Source organism: Cheilinus undulatus, linkage group 14, assembly GCF_018320785.1.
Source record: "Cheilinus undulatus linkage group 14, ASM1832078v1, whole genome shotgun sequence".
Lineage (NCBI taxonomy): Eukaryota > Metazoa > Chordata > Actinopteri > Labriformes > Labridae > Cheilinus > Cheilinus undulatus.
The window spans coordinates 43,653,859-43,678,266 of record NC_054878.1 but is presented as its reverse complement, the minus strand read 5'-3'; the positions used below and the strand labels follow the sequence as shown (position 1 = coordinate 43,678,266).

General features: G+C 41.3%; 3 protein-coding genes across 3 annotated transcripts; all 3 read right to left on the bottom strand.

Annotated features, from left to right (window-relative positions):
- Positions 1-2,599: 2,599 nt before the first annotated feature.
- Positions 2,600-14,367, bottom strand: LOC121521173. The gene is made up of 10 exons (XM_041804928.1): positions 14,322-14,367; positions 12,432-12,752; positions 11,904-12,194; positions 10,628-10,777; positions 10,280-10,402; positions 8,468-8,632; positions 6,139-6,285; positions 3,150-3,251; positions 3,035-3,066; positions 2,600-2,900 (listed from the first exon to the last, which is right to left on the bottom strand). The coding sequence occupies exons 1-10, from the start codon at positions 14,365-14,367 to the stop codon at positions 2,808-2,810; spliced, it is 1,470 nt and encodes a 489-aa protein (XP_041660862.1). The 3' UTR covers positions 2,600-2,807.
- A 3,882-nt stretch (positions 14,368-18,249) lies between these two features.
- On the bottom strand, positions 18,250-19,798 carry LOC121521172 (the record flags this gene model as incomplete). Its single annotated transcript, XM_041804927.1, has 5 exons — positions 18,250-18,450; positions 18,585-18,616; positions 18,700-18,801; positions 19,017-19,307; positions 19,621-19,798. Coding segments are annotated over 5 exons (696 nt in total), but the record flags the coding sequence as incomplete, so codon positions are not given.
- A 1,098-nt stretch (positions 19,799-20,896) lies between these two features.
- LOC121521946 (collagen alpha-1(XII) chain-like) lies at positions 20,897-24,167 on the bottom strand. The gene is made up of 5 exons (XM_041806160.1): positions 23,929-24,167; positions 23,382-23,672; positions 22,044-22,193; positions 21,699-21,818; positions 20,897-21,159 (listed from the first exon to the last, which is right to left on the bottom strand). The coding sequence occupies exons 1-5, from the start codon at positions 24,104-24,106 to the stop codon at positions 20,981-20,983; spliced, it is 918 nt and encodes a 305-aa protein (XP_041662094.1). The 5' UTR covers positions 24,107-24,167; the 3' UTR covers positions 20,897-20,980.
- Positions 24,168-24,408: the final 241 nt, after the last annotated feature.

Here is a 24,408-nt window from a genome sequence, read left to right as displayed (position 1 = left end):
TTAATAAAAGCCTTTATTTCATCAGGACTACAGACTCATACAAACATGACAACATGTTTCAGGCCTTCAGTAGGGTAAGTACAAAATGACCACCAAGCTGCTTCCTTTAAGGATTCACATCAGGTCACATGATCACTGCTAGTCACATGATCAGCTAAATAGTAACTCTGTTAAAGCAAACGGTTAAATCTGCACATTATCAAAGTAATGAAACAATAATAAAAGAAATATATATTTACAATTCACAGAGTTAGCATGGAGGAATGCTCTTCTGAAGTTAAGAATAGAGAAGTCCAGTCCCACATTTAGACCAGGAAATTGAGCTGTTTTTAATGTTTATATCTAAAATGACTCTTTGTAGAGCTGTTTTATCAGTCTGCCTCTCTGATTGAATTTTAAAATATTCTCCTGACCTCTCTGTGCTCTCCAACTTCAGGCCTAGCTCTAAACTGTCTGTCCTGTCTGAAGCAGTGGTTTTCAAGCTGGGGGTCGGGACACTCGGGGGTCACGAGACACTGAGAGGTATATTTTTCCCAATTTTATAAAAGTATATGCATAGAATTGGTCAAATGCAAAATGAAAACATGATCATTTGGTGAGATTTACACTCCAAGAAAAGTAACATTTCAAAAATCCTGAAAATGTGAGTCTGCACGACTATTCTTGGCTGTGTTCAACTATGCTTCAACCCCCTTCATGTACAGGTTCTTTGCTGGGAGGTGTTTTTGCACGCCTCCTGATAGGCCTTGGCATCAGTTTTATTGGTTACGTGTGGAGGTGATTGATATCCCAAAGTACTCAGTCCTACAGACCTCCTAACCTCTCATGTCGTCTATCCAGATGAAGGAAGACAAGAGTCCAGAGGAGTCTTGTCCTGAGCTAAGAGGCTAGCTGAGCCCCGTTAGCATATAATACTAATTTTTTCACAAACATAAATTTAATTTAAACAGTGATGTACTATCAACTGAATAAACCTTACAGGGTGAGCAACTGAGTAATGAGTAGGTAGCTCCTGTTTGAGGGCCAGTTTCCTTTCCTCCATCCTGTCATTATTTAATCCACAAACTGAATAAAGAGCCAAACATCCAGCTCTACTGAGCTCTAAAAGGACACTGACGTCCTGTTATGATGAGCAAAACTGGATTGAGATTAGCTGAGCAAAAAAAGGGTAAGATCACATCTTAGTGTGCCAAAACTGGACTGAACTAAACTGGATCCCAATGTGGAAACAGACCATACAGGAGTGTTGTGTGACGCTGCTCATCCAGACTATGAAGGCATTTTTAATTCCTGCCTGCTGCTGTTTCTCTGAGAGTTGTAAAACTTCTTTGTGCCTCAACATTTCACTGCTCTCAGGGTGCAAATGTAGCTAAAGAAATAAGAATGTTATATTTGTGCACTTTGAATGCGTGGCCTGGTTGTTAACAGCTCAAAAGCATGGCCTTTTTGGTGATGTTTCTCTATGCATGACATCATCAACAAAGAACCAATGAGATGAAAGCAGTGAGGTGGGCTGTACTGCTGAGCAGATCAACATGTTATCATGTACAGAGGAGGAAAAGACAAATATAATGCTGACTCTACCAGTCGTCTCCCACTTTCAGAGACACCTAATGGTCCATCATCTGATGAAATGGTGCTAATGTTGGATCAGGAGCAAAGCCCACTAATGACATCAGACCAGCTGCAAACAATAAAAGATCCAAAACTCTGGAGGGTACGTGAGTTTATCTTGAGAGGCTGGCAGAATAACCTGGACAGACTTTCTGCCTTACAGAGACAGCATGACCTGAGTGTTCAGGATGGATGTGTGCTGTGGGGAGCCGGCATTGTCCCACCAGAGAAAGGACGAGTATCTTTGATGGAGCAGCTGCATTAAGCGCATCCTGGGATGAGCCGCATGGCCTCAAATGTACAGCCACATGGAAAACAAGGTAAAGTCATGCAGCACATGCCAGGAGCACAGAGAGGCTCCACTATGTGCACTACTTTGGAGTGGCCTGAGAAGACTCCACATTGATTATTGAGGATCTTTAATGTGTAAAATGTTCTTGTTAACTGTTGATGCACACTCAAAGTGGCTGTAGGTAAACCCAGTGAGCTCTGCTACATCAGAAATGACTGTAAACCACCTTAGAATCAGTTTCAGCACACATGGCACACCAGAGACGATTGTGTCTGACAACGCCCAGTGTTTTGTCAGTGAACAAATGAAAGCGTTTATAACAACACATGGAATCAGACACAGCGGTTCCTGATCATCCTTCATCTAACGGCCTAGGTGAGAGAGCGGTACAGACTTTCAAAGAGCTCATGAAAAATGGAACAAGAGACATCATCGGAAAATTCAGTCCCTTCCACCTATACCACAGCCAGCCACAAGGGGGCGATTGAGATATTTTAGCCACATATTTCTAGAGCTGTCATGTTGTTCATCACGGGGTTAAAGTTAAATATGTCTAATCCTGATTGGTGAAAAACACAGGCAGTAAACAGCTCTTTTGTTTTTGATATCCAGGCAGGGAAATTGGTAGGTTGACACCGTAATCAACAGTTCTAATCAAGAATGGACTGATGAGTGTGTTTATCATGCTTCTTATTTACTAGTAATGGCTGACAGGTGGATTTTTGAGAAACTGCTCGAATATCAAACAAATCCAGGACAAAATGACTTAATCTCAGTTTATTTTAGGGTTTCTTTAGGAATTGTTGAAAATGACTGTAAATACCATTACACATTTTCCTCACATTTTCTGAATTCAATAATCTTCTGGGGGCCAGAAGGGAAGCTGTGACTTCCTCTTGACTTAATCTTGGTCTGGAAGTTGTTGCAGTTCGATGGAAGCAGCACCAAATGCTTCATCATTTTCATCGTCGGCTTCAATGACATCCTCATGCATCTGTGAAATACAACACAACACATGAGATTCAAAACAACAAGAGTCAACAGAGCAAACTCTGCAGAGTCCATCGTCTCAGAGGTTTCATCAGTCAGAAGAAATGTCACACATGGTAGGAGTTAGTTTAAACTCACGCTGGTTTCTTTACGCCGTGGTTTGATGTTACCTGGAAGTAAATAGCAGCATTAATGTTTTACATATGATTAGTTTGAACTATTTCTGCCACATTGATGGTGTTTATTTCCTCACCTCTGAGGGTGAAGACCAAAACAGTGCTCACGATCATCAAAACAAGAGCTGAAATACGCAGAACGAGCATGATGGAGCTCAGAGGAGACCAGTCTGTTGAAGCTTTATGAGAAAAAGAAACATTCATAAGTGAATAACTGTAACTGAACATGTAAGGATATCTGTTAGTTAAGAAGGCTCTGACGAAATATTAACCCTGGCATTCTGGTCACCACAGTGGCAGCTCTGTAGAAAACATCTTCTACCCTACACTTCTATCTGTCTTGTCATCTGTTTTGTTCCACAGATCTTGTTGAAGCATAAACAATGGTCCTAACTGTGAAGACAGGTGTGTAGTCGGCCTGTATCTCCACATTGTTCTCCTCATTAACAACCTGGCAGGTGAATGTCTTGTTGTGTCCGCTCTGACGAGTCACAGTCAGGTCAGAGAAACAGCCTTCATCTCTGAAAGTCTCTGTAACACCGTCAGTAATCTCAGCTCCTGTCTCATTCACCCAGAGGAGACGGTATGGTGGACAAAGATGAAGATCTCTGAATCTGAACCTAGGACGTAATTTGGGGGGGGGGGACAAGGGGGACATGTCCCCTGCACTTTTTAAAAAGGCAGTTTTGGTCCCCTGCAGTTTTTACCACCCAAAAACAATGTTATGCTGTATTAAATGGAGCAGGTTGAGCACTAGGACCAAGCGGAAAACAGCTGCTCAAGCTGAAGCCTGTTTCCCTTTAGACCGCCCACTGGCCCACAAGCTCATCGATTGGCTCTGCCGTTTCTTGCTAACGTTTGATTGGCCGTCCCCGCTGTCACTCCATCTGGTTGTAAACAGCGCCTGGACTATAGCACAGGAGCACACCGGTGTTTAGCTAGTTGGCCATGAGTCCACGTTCATCTGCAACTGTAAGTTAACATGTTGGGAATTTGTTCTGCCTGGGTCACGTCAGCTAGACGGATTTTAATATCAGAGGTTTCGTTTACATTAACGTTGAATGTGTGTCTGTGTGTGTGCGTGCGTGCGTGTGTATGTGTGTTTGGTAATTAGGCGCAGCCAGGTGGCAAGATGTTGAAAAAAAGAAAACTGGATATAAGAGACTTCTTTAGAGGTCAAAGTGTAAGTTACGCTGAGGAACACATTACACCACAAACTCCTTCCCCTCATCCATCAGAAACTCAGACTCTCTCCCCTCCTATTATTATTATTATTAGTAGTAGTAGTAGTGGTAGTAATAGTATTACTTGTATTTTTTTGAAATATTCTATTATTTAACTTTATGATAAACCTATGTACTGCAATTTATATGTTCATATGATGTAATTGTTTTATTCTTGTAAAGTGTCTTTGAGTTTTATTGAAAGAGCTGACAAATACAATTATTATTATGGCAGCCACTGTTTAAAAACACTAACAATGAAAGTCAGTGGGAAAAATAAAATAAAACCTTGGATTATAAATGTGATTTTATACATCCATATTGTTTGTGAATAAATTAGACATAATAATTTAGAAACGAGAGTTTTTTCTTCAGACTATACCATCAAAATCAATGATTGTTGCATCCCAAATTGTCCCACTGTTCATATGTCATCCATCAATATATTTTTGTCAGGTGACAGATTATAGAAATCCAGAAGAAGATACAGGAGGAGGTAGAGCAAGAGAGGCCGGAGGAGAGGCTGGAGGAGGTAGAGGAGGAGATGGAGGAGGATATACAGGAGGAGGTAGAGGAGGTAGAGGAGGAAAGACTGGAGGAGATGGAGAGGAGAGGCTGGAGGAGGTAGAGGAGAGGCTGGAGGAGATGGAGGAGGAGAGACTGGAGGAGGTAGAGGAGGAGGGACTGGAGGAGATGGAGGAGGAGAGACTGAAGGAGGTAGAGGAGAGGCTGGAGGAGATGGAGGAGAGGCTGGAGGAGATGGAGGAGGAGAGACTGGAGGAGGTAGAGGAGGAAAGACTGGAGGAGATGGAGAGGAGAGGCTGGAGGAGGTAGAGGAGAAGAGGCTGGAGGAGATGGAGGAGGTAGAGGAGGAGAGACTGGAGGAGGTAGAGGAGAAGAGACTGGAGGAGGTAGAGGAGGAGAGGCTGGAGGAGGTAGAGGAGAAGAAGCTGGAGGAGATGGAGGAGGAGAGACTGGAGGAGGTAGAGGAGGAGGGACTGGAGGAGATGGAGGAGGAGAGACTGGAGGAGGTAGCTTATTATAGCTTATTTTTAATCAAAAATTAGGTATAATTTTATGTAAATGAGGTCTATTGACCATACCCCGTACTCAAACCAGTTGTGTCCCCCCACCTCTAAAATCAAAATTTCGTCCATGATCTGAACAGAGAACACTCTAACTGGAGTTCATTGTTGCTCGTTGGATCAGAGTCTGTCGGTTTTGGAGAGACTGAAGGAAAAGATCAAAATCTCAATTTAAAGATATCTGACATCTGAATTTAAGTTGACATGACCCTGACAAGTCTCATCTTTGTCTTTTTTAACATAACAACCAGGATTGAAGTAGGAATAAGATCTGGTAATGAATGCTAATTTAGAAAGTGACCATTAGATAGAAGAGGAATATTAAGCCCACATATCAGATATCTGCTGGCTACACTGGAAGTCTAAAGCCTTGTCTGTCAGATGATAACTGATGTTTCTGAGGTTGAGCGCTGTGCAATGTGAGCATGGGAGAGGTCCAGAGGGGGACGGAGTACCACGGGGCAGGGTGACGTCTTGTTCAGGTAGGGAGAAGTGATAGAGATCTTTTTGACTGCTGCGTACTGGAAAAAAAGAAAGAAGAGGCTGAAAACATCAGGGGCTGAGCTCCATTTGAGTCAGAAATGATTCTGAAATATAAATCAAGAGAGCAAAATCACAAACATTTAATCCTAACATTGAAGAGCTTTAACTCTTAGGAGTCAAAGAGCCACTGTCAGGAAAAACACTCCTGCATCACTGAAGTCTACCAGTTTGTTGTAGATTTTCATAAGTGGGTCATGTTGAGTCTCCCTCCTTACCTGGACTCTTGATGCTGTCACACAGGTTGTCAGTGAGCCTGGTGATGATGAAACCCAGAGCGCCAAAGCCATTGCCGTGGTACACGTGAGTGCCATGTGGGACAGAAGCGATGGATATCAATTGTCTCCAATTAGCATTACCCACATCTGAGAGAAAACTGTGGTTAGTAAGTTGAGCAACAAACATTATGCTATCTACCTAAAGACTACCAGAAGAATTTTGATGACCAAATTCTAACATACAAATGAACAAACTGTTTAAAGTGAAGTCTTCCCAATATCTCATTATTAACCAAAGATCTACTTACAATAGAACATACACAACACATGCCTTTGTGAAGATTTCTCTTGTGTTCAGTAAAATCCACACTGTGCAATTTCAGAGAAGCTCTGTGGTTCTTCTAGTCCAGGGGTCAGGAACCTTTGTGGTTGAAAGAGCCATTTTTGCCGTAACCTCCTTCCAGAAAATCTTTGAAGAGCCGCAAAACACATTTGAACCTTCCAATGCTGGTGACACAGTCAGTTAGCCTAAGTCTTTGTCTATCGACATAACTGATTGAGCAAAGGTATGTGGCCATCCACTGATATGTTTTATCACACTGAGTACTTTCCACCTAGAAGTTATTTTATTCTTACTTTGCATTTTGATTATAATTATCATTTTGATGCCTTTATGGATTTAGAATTATAATAGTAACAACTGTGTACACAATTTTATTTTTATCTATAAGTGCTATTGTCAGCTAGTAATTATTTATTTTTATCCCTAATGGTACTGATATAATCGTTATCATTACTTCTTTATTCATCAAAACCCTTCATACACCTGCTGTCAGACAGAGTTAATGCAGGATATTGTAGCAGCCTACTTTTTACCTACAGATGAAACCTCCACCTCATCTCCTCTCTCTATGCTGCTGTCTGTCTGTCTACATTACATACAGGTGTGCAGTAGGAAAGACACGTTTGGCCCACTGCGCCATAGAGGCATCCATGACCACTGGGTTACAGACTTCATCGACAGGACAGTCAGAAGGTCAAACTGCAGCAATCACGATAATCACTCCAAATATCCACGAGAGTAGAATCAGCTGTTTACAGCCTTCCTCCCTCTCTCTGAGTGACACATGTCAGCACCGTGGACAGCGCCACATCAAACAAACATCAACAATCTGATCTTTTAAAACATACATGCACACTGCTACACTGAACCTTACATTCATTACACACCAAAAATATTTAAATAATCATCAAATGTATCAGTCTTTTGAATGATAATATTGACTTCACAGCAGCAGAGAGAATAACAATAAAATGTGAGTTTACCTGTTTATTTTGCTCTAACAGCCCTCTATTGATCCCTTGGTCTCCTTTCCCTCTTTCTTTATCGGACTGATGCTGTTAAGTGTGAACTTGTCTTAGTTTTTCACACTATTATTAATGTTATCAACGTTCACATTCTCTGCTGACACTACTTTAGTCCTCTTAGGGTCCAATGGGCGCACTGGCTCAGTATGAAACTTATCAAAGTTGATCGTCATTTTCACATACTGACCTTCCCTCTTGCTGTGCTAAACAAGATTTCAGAAATTCAAAACTTAACTTGTGTGATGAGCGAAACTACTGCTAACATTTGTGACAAGACCGCGTCCAGAGACAGGAAATCACTAGAATGCACTGCGCCATAGAGGCAGGATATGACGCACAAGTTAAATTTAAGTTGATAGAACAGGCCTTTTTGTAAAATTAAAGTTAGAAGTTTATGAACGATCTACACATTTTTTGGAAAAAAAAATACAAAACTATCTCTATAGCATTACAAATCGTCTGATGTAAAAAAAAAAAAAAAAAAAAAAAAAAAAAAAAAACCTTTATTTTAAATTTGGTACAGCTGCAGAGAACCACTTAGGTGGGGCAAAAGAGCAACATGTGGCTTTGGAGACGCGGGTTCCCGACCCCTGTTCTAGAAACTTCTGTTTCACCATGTGGAGGCTGTGGAGCTGAAGTAAGTCAGTTTAACTTTGAACTCATGATGGTGAAGTGAAGACCAACAGCCTGTGAGTCATGCTGCCACCTCCACCGGCCACCTGAGACACTTTTTCACCAAAAGTCCCAGGAACTTTTAGTTCCAGGAACTTCACTCCAAACAACTTAATGGTTTGGTAAGGGTCAGGTTTCCTTTTATTTATCTGTTTGTAAAGCACTTTGTGCTACATTGTTTTGTTTGAAAAATGATAAAGTTTGATTGACTGATTTTCAACTCAGTGTGTTTGGTACCTTAAGTGAATTCTCTTAACTATGATGACAAACACTCATTAAAAAATCTCACCGATGGCGTACAGCTCGATGCCATTATCCCTCAGGTGTTGTGACGGCATGGTAACGTTGTCATCAGACTCTCCACCTGTAATGAGGATGCCAATTTTGTGTGAGTCCTCTCGCATCCCAACGTTGGGTTGGAAGTCATTTTCCAGGATGTGTGTCAGAGCCCGTCCTGTAAGAGAGGAGGTCAGAGGTTTACTTAGACGGTCAACTCTTTTATTATATTTATTTTTTTTATACAAATACAACCAGTGTTGGGCAAGTTACTGAAAAATAGTAACTAGTTAGTTACTAGTTACTGCTTGCAAACAGTAACTGAGTTACTGCTTTGTAAAAGTAATTAGTTACTTTGAAAAGTACCTCAGGCGTTACTTTTTCACTTGAATCCTTATTATTGTACACATCACATTAATTTGTGTTGTTATGACAGTGTGAGAGGAAATAACTCAAATTTTATATAACATTGTAGCCATTATCATTATGTTGGAAAGTGGTGAAACAATAGAACTCAGTAGAAATGTTTCTCAATTTTTGACAGTGTTAAAGCATTTTTAACACTGTTTAAGAAGTCTCAAATAGATCTAGGCTACTTTACTGACAGAGTAAAGATTAAATCCTGGCTGCTCTCTGAATATCTTTTTACATGGCGGTCCTATTCCTCGTTTTATCTTTTTCTCTCATTTTTCTGAAGACAGCGGACTACACAGCTTATATCAGAAGCGTGTCTTTAGCAGCATACCTTTCTATCAGTCTGTTTAGTGCTTCCTTAGTGACACACTCTGCTGCTGGCGGCAAATTAAATCCAGTCTTGGGTTGTTTAGCTGGGGAGGTTCAGCTAATGTTAGCTGTATCTGGGTTAGCAGTGTCTTTAGCTTCCGGCTCTCTGGAAATTAGTTTAGCTAAGGCGTGATGTTTAACTCAATACTTCGTAACGTTAAAATTGCTGATCGTGGAGGTGGAAAGGTTTTACTTCCCTGTTCTTTTTCGTCCTTTATCCTAAGGAGGGAAAAGTAATTCTGGTGTTTCCAAGACAGAGAGCTCATGCTCGAGTGCTCAGCCATGACGTGTGTGTGCGCGCTTCAGTGCCTGTGTTTGTTTGTTTCTGCAGAGGCTGTTCTCTCTCCCAGGATGCTGATGTGCTTACCGCTCTGTCACGTCATCTACCGGATGTTTACTAACCTTCATCAAAGAGTTGTCAGCTGTAAAAGTAACGAGTAACATGTGATATAAATTCCCAGTAATGGTAATGGCATTATTCATTTTGAAAAGAAACGCGTTACACTACTAGTTACCATAAGAAGTAACAGAGTTACCGTAACGCGTTTCTTAGTAACGCGTTACGCCCAACACTGAATACAACCCAACTGCTATGAACAACCAACAAAGAAGAGGAAGAAGCAGACACAACAGAAAAGTTAGTTTCAGTTAGCTTCTTCTCTCTGTTCTCCACTTCTCTGTGCTGATTTTTAAAAGTCTCTGGATTTGAAAGTAGAGAGGGTCTAAAAATCACAGATACAAATACACACCTCCCTGAACGTGGGCAACCAGGGCGCCCCGCTGGACCCAGACATGATAGGGGAGCTTGACAGCAAGGATCTGGTGGTGGGACTTCCCAGTTACACCAGCAATCCCATAAATACAAATTTGTGTACTGTAGACTGTGCACAGGAGTTTGTCTGAAAGATTTGACTTCTACATTTGTTTCTGTGGTATTTAAACATGAACTGATAATGATTTTTACTAAAATCAGATCAGAATTAAAAATCTGGTATCCTGACAACACTAGATTGATCATGTGATCCCACAGTGCTCTTCTTACCTGTCTGGGTGGTTATTCCTCCTCTTTCCTGCAGCTTATTAACACCATTCACCAGGGATTCCTTGGTTCTGTGGGTGTTCAGGTGCCACTGGGTCCTTGGTCTAGTACTGTACCGAGTCAGACCTGCAGAAAAGACACAGTGAGGGGTGAAAACCACAGGAACTAAAAAGAGACACTGTTGCACCAACATAGAGAAAACCTGTTTCAGCCATAGCACAGTTTTCAAAACCAGTTATAAAACAGTCAAAACTATGGATGAAGAAGGTGAAGATCATGTGATCTCATCTGTTCTACGGCTAAAACAGGAATGTTGAGACCAGTTTGGTCTGACTAAGGTGAAAGTTTTACCGATCTGAACTCTGTCAGGGCCGATGTCAAACATTCCAACCATGTCAGCGATGAAGCCGCGGATAGTTCGAAAGTTTTCACGGTAGAAATTCCAGGAATTGTCCACCAGCAGCACAATGTCGGCTTTAGCGGTCGTCTTACACCGAGTTCCTGTAGAGAGACGATGAGGAGTGAGAAACACAGCTGGTACACCACAGACTGCAGACTCGAGCTTACCCATGGTTATTAAGATGGAGACTCAGAAACATTCACCAGTCTGAGGAAGAACACGTTGGTTCCAAACATCATTGAGCTTCCGTCCAGACCACTTGGTTTTCTCTCTGCTTTTATTAAGAATCCAGCACCCATTTACTGTCTTATTTTATTTTTAGCTTACAGAAACTCTTGCAAAACTCTGTGCTGACTCTTTATCATAACATCAGAGATAAGGAGAGCATCTCTCTGGAGTCTGAACTGAGCCACTGCAGCTCAAATCAAGCCATCATCTTAAATGCACAGCTGATGGATGAGACAGGAGTGTTAACAGGATGAAGTTTCTGAGTAAAAACTAAAAAAAATAGATGTAATCATTTCCAAGAAGCAGAAAAATGTCTCTTGTTTTTCCTGCAGGACGCGTGGTGCTATATGAACTAGTACATGAGAAATTCAAGGCTGTAGGAGCTAGATTTGTCTGTGAGAAATTAATTTTTCTCTGCAGATATCTTAGATACAACAAGACTGAGCAAGAAAAGCATGTCTGTGTTCATATGTGAAGAGAAATTGCACAACCACCTAACGATGGAGCCACCATGAAGACCACCCAACAGTCACAGTTACTCTGTTTTCTAGCATTAGTGTTTCGCTCACCAAACAATGTGGCTGCCTGTAAGTGAACAAAAACAAGGTTAGAAGCAACAGGTGAGTTTATTACCAACATTTAGATAAATGTCAGACTTGTAGTGACAGTTTAGGTGATTAATGCTCTATGTGGTTCTGCTGTCTGTGTTGAGGCGGCTCGTTACACAGGCAGACTACAGGTTGCAGTGAAAACAGGACGTGGAGTTTCTCTAAAGCAGACGTTCTCTCAGTGAGAAAGCAGAAGGATTACAGGGTAGCAGTAAAAGTGTGGTGGGGAGTTTCATTAGTTTAATCGTTCTATTGAGGATTAGATTTGACTGAAAATAGCACAGACAGTTGAGACCCAGTCAAAGTAAAAGTGTGTAAAAGTGTGACAGCCATGTTTGGGTCAAAGTGGAACTTTCAGCTTGTTTTTATTAGATTTATCATGTGATCTTACCTGGTTGGAAAGGTGTGTAGTCAGCCTGTATCTCCACATTGTTCTCCTCATTAACAGACTGGCAGGTGAATTTCCTGTTTTTGCCGATCTGATGCGTCACATTCAGGTCAGAGAAACAGTCTGCATCTCTGGAACTCTCTGTAACACCGTCAGTAATCACAGCTCCTGTCTCATTCACCCAGCGGAGACTGTTTGGTTGACAGGAACTCAAACCTCTGTATCTCAGCAGAGAACACTCTAATCTGGGATCATTGGGGCTCCTTGGATTTGAGTCAGTTGGTGTCGGAAAGACTGAAAGAAAAAGATCATTACTTAGTTGGAAAAGCTCTGACATATGTCTGCAACACCCAAACAAGGCCCTGACAAATTTCTACTTTTTCTATTTTTGACCAAACAATCGTGACTAGAGTGGTATAAGATCTGATAATAGTACCGGTGATAAACCAAAACCAGCAGATGGAAGGTTGGACACAATGCAATCTTTTGTTCCATAAAAATCCGTTATTATAATCATGAAATGAGACTTACCTGTAAAAACACTGAGATACACATTTACATTGTAAGGATCAGAGTCACCCTGTCGACACGTGTAGAGACCAACATCCTCAGCAGTGACACGTTTAATGACCAAAGAACAGTTGGAGTCCAAACTCAGCCGGTCAGCTCGGGATGACGTCTGCTTCACCTCCCCACTGCTTGCCTCCATAACGGTCTCTGATGGATCTCTGTTATAAAGCCATGAAATATCAGAGCACTGCAGAGGTCCAGAGGATGACAGAGAGCCACAGGGCAGGGTGGCGTCTTGTTCAGGTTGGAAAATGCGATAAATCTTCTCTTGACTGTTGACCACTGGAAAGACACAAAGAGAAGAAGAAGAGTCAGAAACCAAGCTCACATCAAACTTCACAGAATCTCTCTGGACATTAACATCTGATCTCTGAAGAGCTGACAAAGATGAAAATAAATCTACAGATTTGGTGGATAATGTCTTTACCCAATAATTCCACATACTCTGCTGTGTTCATGTACTTTTGTTCCATCTGACAGTGGGACTCAGACTGATTCGTAACCTGTGGCTTGTGCAACCTGTGTTGTATTAGGGGGTGAAAAATTATAACCCCAGTTCCAAAAAAGTTGGGACACTGTGTACAATGTAAATATAAACAGGAGTCAGTGATAGTTAAATCTCATACATCCATATTTTACTCACAATGACACTGCTGCTCATCCCACAAAAACATGTTCCTTACAAATGTGGCACCATTTAAAAAAAGGGAAATAAACGGGCTTTCCAACAGTATAATATTTATAGTCAAGCAGCATTGCTACAACAAAGAAACAATCTATTAAACACAAATTTCCCTACGTATTGTGCTAAGTTAGGATAATTAAGGCTAGGAGCTTTTGACTTCTTCTAATATTTATTCCTAGATATTTAAATCTCTCAGTGGAAATTCTAAAGGGTAGGTTATTAAGATATTTGAGGTCAAGGCCATCAGAAAGTGGCTAAAGAATGCTCTGATCCCAGTTAATCCTAAACCCTGAGAGCTGTCCAAACTTCTGTTTTAAATCAATAAGAGGTGAGAGGGACATCTTTACATGGGACAGAGTTAATAATCACACCACTACAGACCTATGGTGGAGACAAATGAGCTGAATGATATTCCAGAGATCTTGGGACATGTAAAAGAGATTTATAGAAATAATACAATAGAAATGAGAAGAAACTGCAAGAGGTTTTAAAGCAAGAGTGAGGGACTAAAACCTTTAATGAAACTCTAGAACATTTAATCTTACAACTAAGATTTAAACTAAATTTAAAATAGCTGACAAAATGAACCCTCCCATGTTTCAAAACACGATGCATTCATCCATTTTCTACACCACTTATCCCGTTCAGGTTCACAGGGGGCTGGAGCCTATCCCAGCTGTCACTGGGCGAGAACTGGGGTACATCCTGGACTGGACGGGTCACCAGTCAGAAACAGAGCTGACATGCAGACACAAACAACCAGGCACTCTCACACTCACACCTACAGCCAATTTAGAGTCACTAATTAGCCTAACAAGCATGTTTTTGTGGTGGGAGGAAGCCAGAGTGTCAGAGAGAACAGACACATTCACGGGAAGAGAACCAGGAACCTTCATGCTGTGAGGCGACAGCCTTAACCCTTCACTGCTCTGCAGCCCGTCAATACAATTATCCTCTAAACATGTAAGAGCTTTGACAGCAGAAGAACAAACCTTTAGTTCTGCTCAGATTAGACCTCAGACATGACTGACCACTAACTCCTTAGCTGCTAGCTCAGCTGATTTTACATGTTTATATTAAACACAATCATCAGCATACATTTGCACATCTATACCATGACACACTTTAACACATGTAAAGATAAATCATAGAAAGAGAGTAGTTACCGCCAAACCGGAGCACAAAAATGAAGACCAACCCCAGCAGAGCCATCCTCCATCTGGTCTGAGGAAACTGGCAAAGTTCTCGAGGTGTTTCCTTGTTTGAACTGAAGTTGAGATGGTTGTGCAATTTCCTTTAATGTAGTTAAGTTTCTGAGATAAGCTCATTTTAATACAGCATCAGACACGTCAAGGAAAAATACCCAGAAAGTTTTAGGGCGGAGGGTTATTTCAGAGAATTTTACATCAATGCAAGAAATATCGTAATCTTTTCAGGTGCAGTGAACATGAATGAAATTAGTTCATCTCATTTCTCTAATTTGATATTTTATGGAGGAGTGTTCTCTCCTCTCCAAGTCTGATGTCTGTAATAACAGCAACATGCAGAGCAGAGCATGCAGAGCATCTCTGTTGGCCTGTTTGAGGCTTTAACACAAGCTGTGAGCTGCAACGGATCAACTCAACAGCGACTCATTAAAATCAGCCTAAACGTCTGTCTAAAGGTGTGTTCTACCTGATGATTCTCTCGTCTAAGGCCATGATGACTCAAAGAAGTGCGCTGTCGCTTTAAATGTGGTCAGAGAAGCAGCTGTAAACATGGTAGCGGCACTGCTGCTAAAACTAAGCTGGATCAAGGAGAGACACGTGACTTCTTCTTTTTTTTTTTTAAGATTTTTTGAGGGCACTTTTGTGCCTTTGTTACGATAGAGGACAGTGGATAGAGTCATTGAAAGGGACGAGAGCAGGGGAGAGACATGCAGTAAAGGGCCTCAGGCCAGATTTGATCCCTGGCCGTACACGTATATGGGGCGTGCCTTAAACCACGAGGCCACCTACTCCCCTATACACTCTACTTCTAACAAATTCTTTAGAATAAGTCTGTAGTTCTTATTCTGCCTGAGGGCTATTATTGTGAAAGTCAACGACACTTGAATGAGAGGCATTTACTCATTTGTCCTCTCACTCTTCACACACATACATCCCTCAAACAGACCAAATGATGTGTCAGGAATGTGCCATGTGACCTAGCAGATATTAGGACTCAAACACAGAGTTGTTGGAGTTGTAGCTAATAATACAGGAGCTGTATTCACTCTGAGGTATCAACTATAGTCTATCCCAAACAGATTTACCATGACACTTTGTAGTTTCATTACAAGATTTGCAGGAGGCTCTAACACTGCCAGACACCCACCAGACTGTTAATAATGAGTGTACGCCCCCTGCAGGACATCTGAGGTAGAAGTCACTGCTATTTCTAACAAGGAAGATAGTAAGAGGTGCTGCTACCACTCTGAATCATCAAACAAGCCTCCAAATCAGTGCCTCCCAAAGTCTGAGGGCTCCAGAGGTACTGCAGGTCGTAAGAGGACATTTGCTACAAATAAAATATATAAACCTATTATTAGAATTGAAATAATGGTTAAAATATAAAACAATAACTTCATTTCCTGAATCAACTTTATACTGTGTTTGATGTCAAAGCGGTGTCATGGTTTAACTGGTGTTGGATTAACTGGTGACACTGTTAAATATTCTACTGTGGCACATCACAATTAGAAGAAATGATCAGTGCCTTTGGAGACAGAAAGCATTTGTAGGGTCACAGTGTTTAAAGAGATAAATATTAAAGAAGAAAATAAAAGTGACTTTGCAGATGCCTGATCAAACATAAACACTATGGTCTATGTCTATGTGGACTTTGTGACTCTGCAGAGGCTTTCCTATCAACAATGTCTCTGAAAGTGTTTCTCTGTATATGAAGTCAATGATGGAGGTAAATACTTTGGTAGTCATGTTTTGGTTGTCTGAGGGTTTTGGTGGACCCCTGAAGATTTTCAGGTTTCACTGAGGGCCACAGCATGCTGAAGTCTGGGAAAGGCTGCTCTGAATTATTGAAGAGATCTGAGACACTCAGAGGGATTGTTAATAAAAGCCTTTATTTCATCAGGACTACAGACTCATACAAACATGACAACATGTTTCAGGCCTTCAGTAGGGTAAGTACAAAATGACCACCAAGCTGCTTCCTTTAAGGATTCACATCAGGTCACATGATCACTGCTAGTCACATGATCAGCTAAATAGTAACTCTGTTAAAGCAAATGGTTAAATCTGCACAAGATGTCAAAGTAATGAAACGATAATAAAAGAAATATATATTTACAATTCACAGAGTTAGCATGGAGGAATGCTCTTCTGAAGTTAAGAATAGAGAAGTCCAGTCCCACATTTAGACCAGGACATTGAGCTGTTTTTAATGTTTATATCTAAAATGACTCTTTGTAGAGCTGTTTTATCAGTCTGCCTCTCTGATTGAATTTTAAATATTCTCCTGACCTCTCTGTGCTCTCCAACTTCAGGCCTAGCTATAAACTGTCTGTCCTGTCTGAAGCAGAGGTTCTCAGCCTGGGGTTCAGGACCCTATTGGGGGTCACCAGAAACTGAGAGGTATATTTTTCCCATTTTTATAAAAGTATGTACATAGAATTATTTAAATGCAAAATGTAAACATGGTCATTTGGTGAGATTTACACTCCAATGAAAGAAACATTTAAAAAATTCTGAAAATATGAGTCTGACTATTTTTGACTGTGTATGGCTGTGTTCGACTATGCCTCGACCATCTTCAGGTACAGGTTCTTTGCTGGGAGGTGTTTTCTGCACGCCTCCTGACCGACCTTGGCATCAATTAACAAAGAACCAATGAGATGAAAGCAGTGAGGTGGGCTGTACTGCTGAGAAGATCAACATGTTATCATGTACAGAGGAGGAAAAGACAAAGATAATGCTGACTCTGTCAGTCATCTCCCACTTTCAGAGACACCTAATGGTCCATCATCTGATGAAATGGTGCTAATGTTGGATCAGGACCAAAGCCCACTAATGACATCAGACCAGCTGCAAACAATAAAAGATCCAAAACTCTGGAGGGTACGTGAGTTTATCTTGAGAGGCTGGCAGAATAACCTGGACAGACTTTCTGCCTTACAGAGACAGCATGACCTGAGTGTTCAGGATGGATGTGTGCTGTGGGGAGCCGGCATTGTCCCACCAGAGAAAGGACGAGCATCTTTGATGGAGCAGCTGCATTAAGCGCATCCTGGGATGAGCCGCATGGCCTCAAATGTACAGCCACATGGAAAACAAGGTAAAGTCATGCAGCACATGCCAGGAGCACAGAGAGGCTCCACTATGTGGACTACTTTGGAGTGGCCTGAGAATCCTTGGAGAAGACTCCACATTGATTATTGAGGATCTTTAATGTGTAAAATGTTCTTGTTAACTGTTGATGCACACTCAAAGTGGCTGTAGGTAAACCCAGTGAGCTCTGCTACATCAGAAATGACTGTAAACCACCTTAGAATCAGTTTCAGCACACATGGCACACCAGAGACGATTGTGTCTGACAACGCCCAGTGTTTTGTCAGTGAACAAATGAAAGCGTTTATAACACTACATGGAATCAGACACAGCGGTTCCTGATCATCCTTCATCTAACGGCCTAGGTGAGAGAGCGGTACAGACTTTCAAAGAGCTCATGAAAAAGGGAACAAGAGACATCAGCAGAAAATTCAGTCCCTTCCACCTATACCACAGCCAGCCACAAGAGGGCGACTGAGATATTTTAGCCACATATTTCTAGGGCTGTCATGTTGTTCATCACGGGGTTAAAGTTAAATATGTCTAATCCTGATTGGTGAAAAACACAGGCAGTAAACAGCTCTTTTGTTTTTAATATCCAGGCAGGGAAATTGGTAGGTTGACACCGTAATCAACAGTTCTAATCAAGAATGGACTGATGAGTGTGTTTATCATGCTTCTTATTTACTAGTAATGGCTGACAGGTGGATTTTTGTGAAACTGGTCAAACACCAAGAAAATCCAGAACAAAACGGCTTAACCTCAGTTAATTTTAGGGTTCCTTTAGGAATTTGTGAAAATGAAAAGACACTGTAAATACCATTAAACATTTTCCTCACATTTTCTTAATTCAATAATCTTCAGGGGACCGGAAGGGAAGCTGTGACTTTCTCTTGACTTAATCTTGATCTGGAAGTTGTTGCAGTTCGATGGAAGCAGCACCAAATGCTTCATCATTTTCATTGTCGGCTTCAATGACATCCTCATGCATCTGTGAAATACAACACAACACATGAGATTCAAAACAACAAGAGTCAACAGAGCAAACTCTGCAGAGTCCATCGTCTCAGAGGTTTCATCAGTCAGAAGAAATGTCACACATGGTAGGAGTTAGTTTAAACTCACGCTGGTTTCTTTACGCCGTGGTTTGATGTTACCTGGAAGTAAATAGCAGCATTAATGTTTTACATATGATTAGTTTGAACTATTTCTGCCACATTGATGGTGTTTATTTCCTCACCTCTGAGGGTGAAGACCAAAACAGTGCTCACGATCATCAAAACAAGAGCTGAAATACGCAGAACGAGCATGATGGAGCTCAGAGGAGACCAGTCTGTTGAAGTTTTATGAGAAAAAGAAACATTCATAAGTGAATAACTGTAACTGAACATGTAAGGATATCTGTTAGTTAAGAAGGCTCTGATTGAATTATTAACCCTGGCATTCTGGTCACCACAGTGGCAGCTCTTTAGAAAACATCTTCTACCCTACACTTCTATCTGTCTTGTCATCTGTTTTGTTCCACAGATCTTGTTGAAGCATAAATAATGGTCCTACCTGTGAAGACAGGTGTGTAGTCGGCCTGTATCTCCACATTGTTCTCCTCATCAACAACCTGGCAGGTGAATGTCTTGTTGTGTCCGCTCTGACGAGTCACATTCAGGTCAGAGAAACAGCCTTCATCTCTGAAAGTCTCTGTAACACCGTCAGTAATCTCAGCTCCTGTCTCATTCACCCAGAGGAGACGGTATGGTGGACAAAGATGAAGATCTCTGAATCTGAACAGAGAACACTCTAACTGGAGTTCATTGTTGCTCGTTGGATCAGAGTCTGTCGGTTTTGGAGAGACTGAAGGAAAAAGATCAAAATCTCAATTTAAAGATATTTGACATCTGAATTTAAGTTGACATGACCCTGACAAGTCTCATCTTATCTTTGTCCTTTTTAGCATAACAACCAGGACTGAAGTAGGACTAAGATCTGGTAATGAATGCTAATTTAGAAAGTGACCATTAGATAGAAGAGGAAGGTTAAGCCCACATATCAGATATCTGCTGGCTACACTGGAAGTCTAAAGTCTTGTCTGTCAGATGATAACTGATGTTTCTGAGGTTGAGTGCTGTGCAATACTTTAAACTGATGATAATGAAATGAGACTTACTTAAAAACAGACTGAGATACACTCTGACGCTGTAACGATCATCATAATTACGGCCACACGTGTAGAGACCAACATCCTCATCAGTGACACGTTTGATGACCAAAGAACAGTCGGAGTCCAAACTCAGCCGACCAGCTCGGAGGGACCTAGGATTAACCTTTCCTTCGTTGGCCTCAGTAAAAGCCTCTGATGAAGCTCTGCTATAAAACCAGGACATGTCGGAGCATGGGAGAGGTCCAGAGGGGGACGGAGTACCACAGGGCAGGGTGACGTCTTGTTCAGGTAGGGAGAAGTGATAGAAGTCTTTCTGACTGCTGCGTACTGGAAAGAAAGAGAGAAGAGGCTGAAAACATCAGGGGCTGAGCTCCATTTGAGTCAGAAATGATTCTGAAATATAAATAAAGAGAGAAAATCACAAACATTTAATCCTAACACTGAAGAGTTTTAACTCTTAGGAGTCAAAGAGCCACTGTCAGGAAAAACACTCCTGCATCACTGAAGTCTACAAGTTTGTTGTAGATTTTCATAAGTGGGTCATGTTGAGTCTCCCTCCTTACCTGGACCCTTGATGCTGTCACACAGGTTGTCAGTGAGACTGTTGGTGATGTCCAGCAGATCATCAAAGTCATTGACGATGTACATGTGAGTGTCATGTGGGTCAGAGACGATGGACTTCAACTCTGTCTGATTAGCATCACCCACACCTGAGAGAAAACTGTGGTTAGTAAGTTGAGAAACAAACATTATGCTATCTACCTAAAGACTACCAGAAGAATTTTGACGACCAAATTCTAACATACAAATGAACAAAATGTTCAAAAGCAAGGTCTTCCCATTATCTCATTATCAACCAAAGATCTATTTACAATAGAACATACACAACACAAGCCTTTGTGAAGATTTCTCTTGTGTTCAGTAAAGTCCACACTGTGCAGTTTCAGAGAAGCTCTGTGGTTCTTCTAGAACCTTCTGTTTCACCATGTGGAGGTTGTAATCCTGTCAGCTGAAATACGTCAGTTTAACTTTGAACTCATGATGGTGAAGTGAAGACCAACAGCCTGTGAGTCATGCTGCCACCTCCACCTGAGACACTTTTTGACCAAAAGTTCCAGGAACTTTTAGTTCCAGGAACTTCACTCCAAACAACTTAATGGTTTAGTAAGGGTCATGTTTCTTTTAATGTATTTGTTTGTAAAACACTTTGTTCTACATTGTTTAGTTTGAAAAATGCTAAATAAAGATTTATTGATTGATTTTCAACTCAGTGTGTTTGGTACCTTAAGTATGCTTCTGACGCGTTCTGTAAATTTCAAACCTTGTTGTATCTCTGAATTCTCTTAACTATGATGACAAACACTCATTAAAAAATCTCACCGATGGCGTACAGCTCGATGCCATTATCCCTCAGGTTTTGTGACGGCATGATAACGTCGTCCTGGGCTTGTCCATCTGTAAAGAGGATGACAATTTTTCGTGAGTCCTCTCGCATCCCAACGTTGGGTTGGAAGTCATTCTCCAGGATGTGTGTCAGAGCCCGTCCTGTAAGAAAGGAGGTCAGAGGTTTACTCAGACGGTCAACTCTTTTCTGTTCTTTTCATTATTATTTTTATACAAATACAACCCAACTGCTATGAACAACCAACGAAGAAGAGGAAGAAGCAAAACCAACAGAAAAGTTAGTTTCAGTTAGCTTCCTCTCTCTGTTCTCCACTTCTCTGTGCTGATTTTTAAAAGTCTCTGGATGTGAAAGTAGAGAGGGTCTAAAAATTACAGATACAAATACACACCTCCCTGAATGTGGGCAACCAGGGCGCCCCGCTGGACCCAGACATGATAGAGGAGCTTGACAGCAAGGATCTGATGGTGGGACTTCCCAGTTACACCAAAATCCCATAAATACAAATTTGTGTACTGTAGACTGTGCACAGGAGTTTGTCTGAATGATTTGACTTCTACATTTGTTTCTGTGGTATTTAAAAATGTACTGATATTGATTTTACTAAAATCAGATCAGATTAAAAAATCTGGTATCCTGACAACACTAGATTGATCATATGATCCCACAATGCTCTTCTTACCTGTCTGGGTGCCGCCTCCTATTTGCTGCAGTTTATTAACATCATTCATCAGGGATTCCTTGGTTCTGTGGGCGTTCAGGTGCCACTGGGTCCTTGGCTCAAAACTGTACAGAGTCAGACCTGCAGAAAAGACACAGTGAGGGGTAAAAACCACAGGAACTAAAAAGAGACACTGTTGCACCAACATAGAGAAAACCTGTTTCAGCCATAGCACAGTTTTCAAAACCAGTTATAAAACAGTCAAAACTATGGATGAGGAAGGTGAAGATCATGTGATCTCATCTGTTCTACGGCTAAAACAGGAATGTTGAGACCAGTTTGGTCTGACTAAGGTGAAAGTTTTACCGATCTGAACTCTGTCAGGGCCAATGTCAAACATTCCAACTATGTCAGCGATGCAGCTGAGTATGGTTCTGAATTCTTCAGGGTAGATACTCCCGGACTCGTCCACCAGCAGCACGATGTCAGCTTTAGCGGTCGTCTTACACCGAGTTCCTGTAGAGATGATGAGGAGTGAGAAACACAGCTGGTACACCACAGACTGCCGACTTGAGCTTACCCATGGTTATTAAGATGGAGACTCAGAAACATTCACCAGGCTGAGGAAGAGCACGTTGGTCCATAAGTCACTTCTTGCAAATAAATGCTTGAAAAACATGAGCTTCCTTCCAGACCACATAGTTTTCGTTCAGCTTTCTTTAGAACCCAGCACCCATTTACTGATGTACGTGTCTTGTTTTATTTTTTTAATCTTACAGAAACCCTTGCAACACTCTGTGCTGACTCTTTATCATAACATCAGAGATAAGGAGAGCATCTCTCTGGAGTCTGAACTAAGCTGCTGCAGCTCAAATCAAGCCATCACCTGAAATGCACAGCTGATGGATGAGTCAGGAGTGTTAACAGGATGAAGTTTTTTCTGAGTAAAAACTCAAAAATAGATGTAATCATTTCCAAGAAGCAGATAAATTTGGTAAAGGGAAATGAAAAAAATGGCTCTTGTTTTTCCTGCAGGATGCGTGGTGCTATATAAACTAGTACATGAGAAATTCAAGGCTGTAGGAGCTACATTTGTCTGTGGGAAATCAATTTTTTCTCAGCTGATTTTGTACATACAACAACACTGAGCAAGAAAAGCATTCCTGTGTTCATACATGAAGAAAAATTGTAGAGTCACTCTGAAGACCACCCAACAGTCACAGAGTTACTCTGTTTTCTAGCATTAGTGTTTTGCTCACCAAACAATGTGGCTGCTTGTAAGTGATCAACAACAAGGTTAGAAGCAACAGGTGAGTTTATTACCAACATTTAGATAAATGTCAGACTTGTAGTGACAGTTTAGGTGATTAATGCTCTACGTGGTTCTGCTGTCTGTTTTGAGGCGGCTCGTTACACAGGCAGACTACAGGTTGCAGTGAAAACAGGACGTGGAGTTTCTCTAAAGCAGACGTTCTCTCAGTGAGAAAGCAGAAGGATTACAGGGTAGCAGTAAAAGTGTGGTGGGGAGTTTCATTAGTTTAATTGTTCTATTTAGGATTAGATTTGATTGAAAATAGCACAGACAGTTGTGACCCAGTCAAAGTGAGGGGGTCCAAATGGATGATTTTTCATAGTGTGACAGTCATGTTTGGGTCAAAGTGGAACTCTCAGCTTTCTCTAATTAGATTTATCATGTAATCTTACCTGGTTGGAAAGGTGTGTAGTCGGCCTGTATCTCCACATTGTTCTCCTCGTTAACAGACTGGCAGCTGAATTTCCCGTTGTTGCTGATCTGATGCGTCACATTCAGGTCAGAGAAACAGTCTGCATCTCTGGAACTCTCTGTAACACCATCAGTAATCACAGCTCCTGTCTCATTCACCCAGCGGAGACTGTTTGGTTGACAGGAACTCAAACCTCTGTATCTCAGCAGAGAACACTCTAATGTGGGTTCACTGGTGCCCCATGGATCAGAGCGAGTCAGTGTCGGAAAGACTGAAAGAAAAAAGATCAAAATTTAGTTGGAAAATCTCTGATATCTGATGGAATGTTAGTGACACCCAAACAAGACCCTGAAAAGTTTCTACTTTTTCTTTTTTTGACCAAACAATCATGACTAGAGTGGTATAAGGTCTGATAATAGTACTGGTGATAAACCAAAACCAGCAGATGGAAGGTTGGACACAATGCAATCTTTTCTCCCATAAATGTGCATAAAATCCATTATTATAATCTCCGAATTGAGACTTACCTGTAAAAACACTGAGATACACATTTACATCGTAAGGATCAGAACCACTCCGTCGACACGTGTAGAGACCAACATCCTCAGCAGTGACACGTTTCATGACCAAAGAACAGTTGGAGTCCAAACTCAGCCGGTCAGCTCGGGACGACGTCTGCTTCACCTCCCCACTGCTTGCCTCCATAACGGTCTCTGATGGATCTCTGTTATAAAGCCATGAAATATCAGAGCACTGCAGAGGTCCAGAGGATGACAGAGAGCCACAGGGCAGGGTGGCGTCTTGTTCAGGTTGGAAGATGCGATAAATCTTCTCTTGACTGTTGACCACTGGAAAGACACAAAGAGATGAAGAAGTGTCAGAAACCAACCTCACATCAAACTTCACAGAATCTCTCTGGACATTAACATCTGATCTCTGAAGAGCTGACAAAGATGAAAATAAATCTACAGATTTGGTGGATAATGTCTTTACCCAATAATTCCACA

Bases quoted from the DNA above. Each gene is read 5' to 3' on its own strand.
- LOC121521946 (XM_041806160.1), bottom strand. From the start codon at position 24,106: ATGGAGGCAAGCAGTGGGGAGGTGAAGCAGACGTCGTCCCGAGCTGAC. The intron at 22,194-23,381 runs GTAAGATTACAT...TCATCTCTACAG, and splicing joins CTACACACCTTTCCAACCAG to GAACTCGGTGTAAGACGACC. The intron at 21,819-22,043 runs GTAAAACTTTCA...TCTTTTCTGCAG, and splicing joins CCCTGACAGAGTTCAGATCG to GTCTGACTCTGTACAGTTTT.
- LOC121521173 (XM_041804928.1), bottom strand. From the start codon at position 14,367: ATGGCTCTGCTGGGGTTGGTCTTCATTTTTGTGCTCCGGTTTGGCG. The intron at 8,633-10,279 runs GTAAGAAGAGCA...CCTCTCTTACAG, and splicing joins AGGAATAACCACCCAGACAG to GACGGGCTCTGACACACATC. The intron at 6,286-8,467 runs GTGAGATTTTTT...GTTTTCTCTCAG, and splicing joins CATCGAGCTGTACGCCATCG to ATGTGGGTAATGCTAATTGG.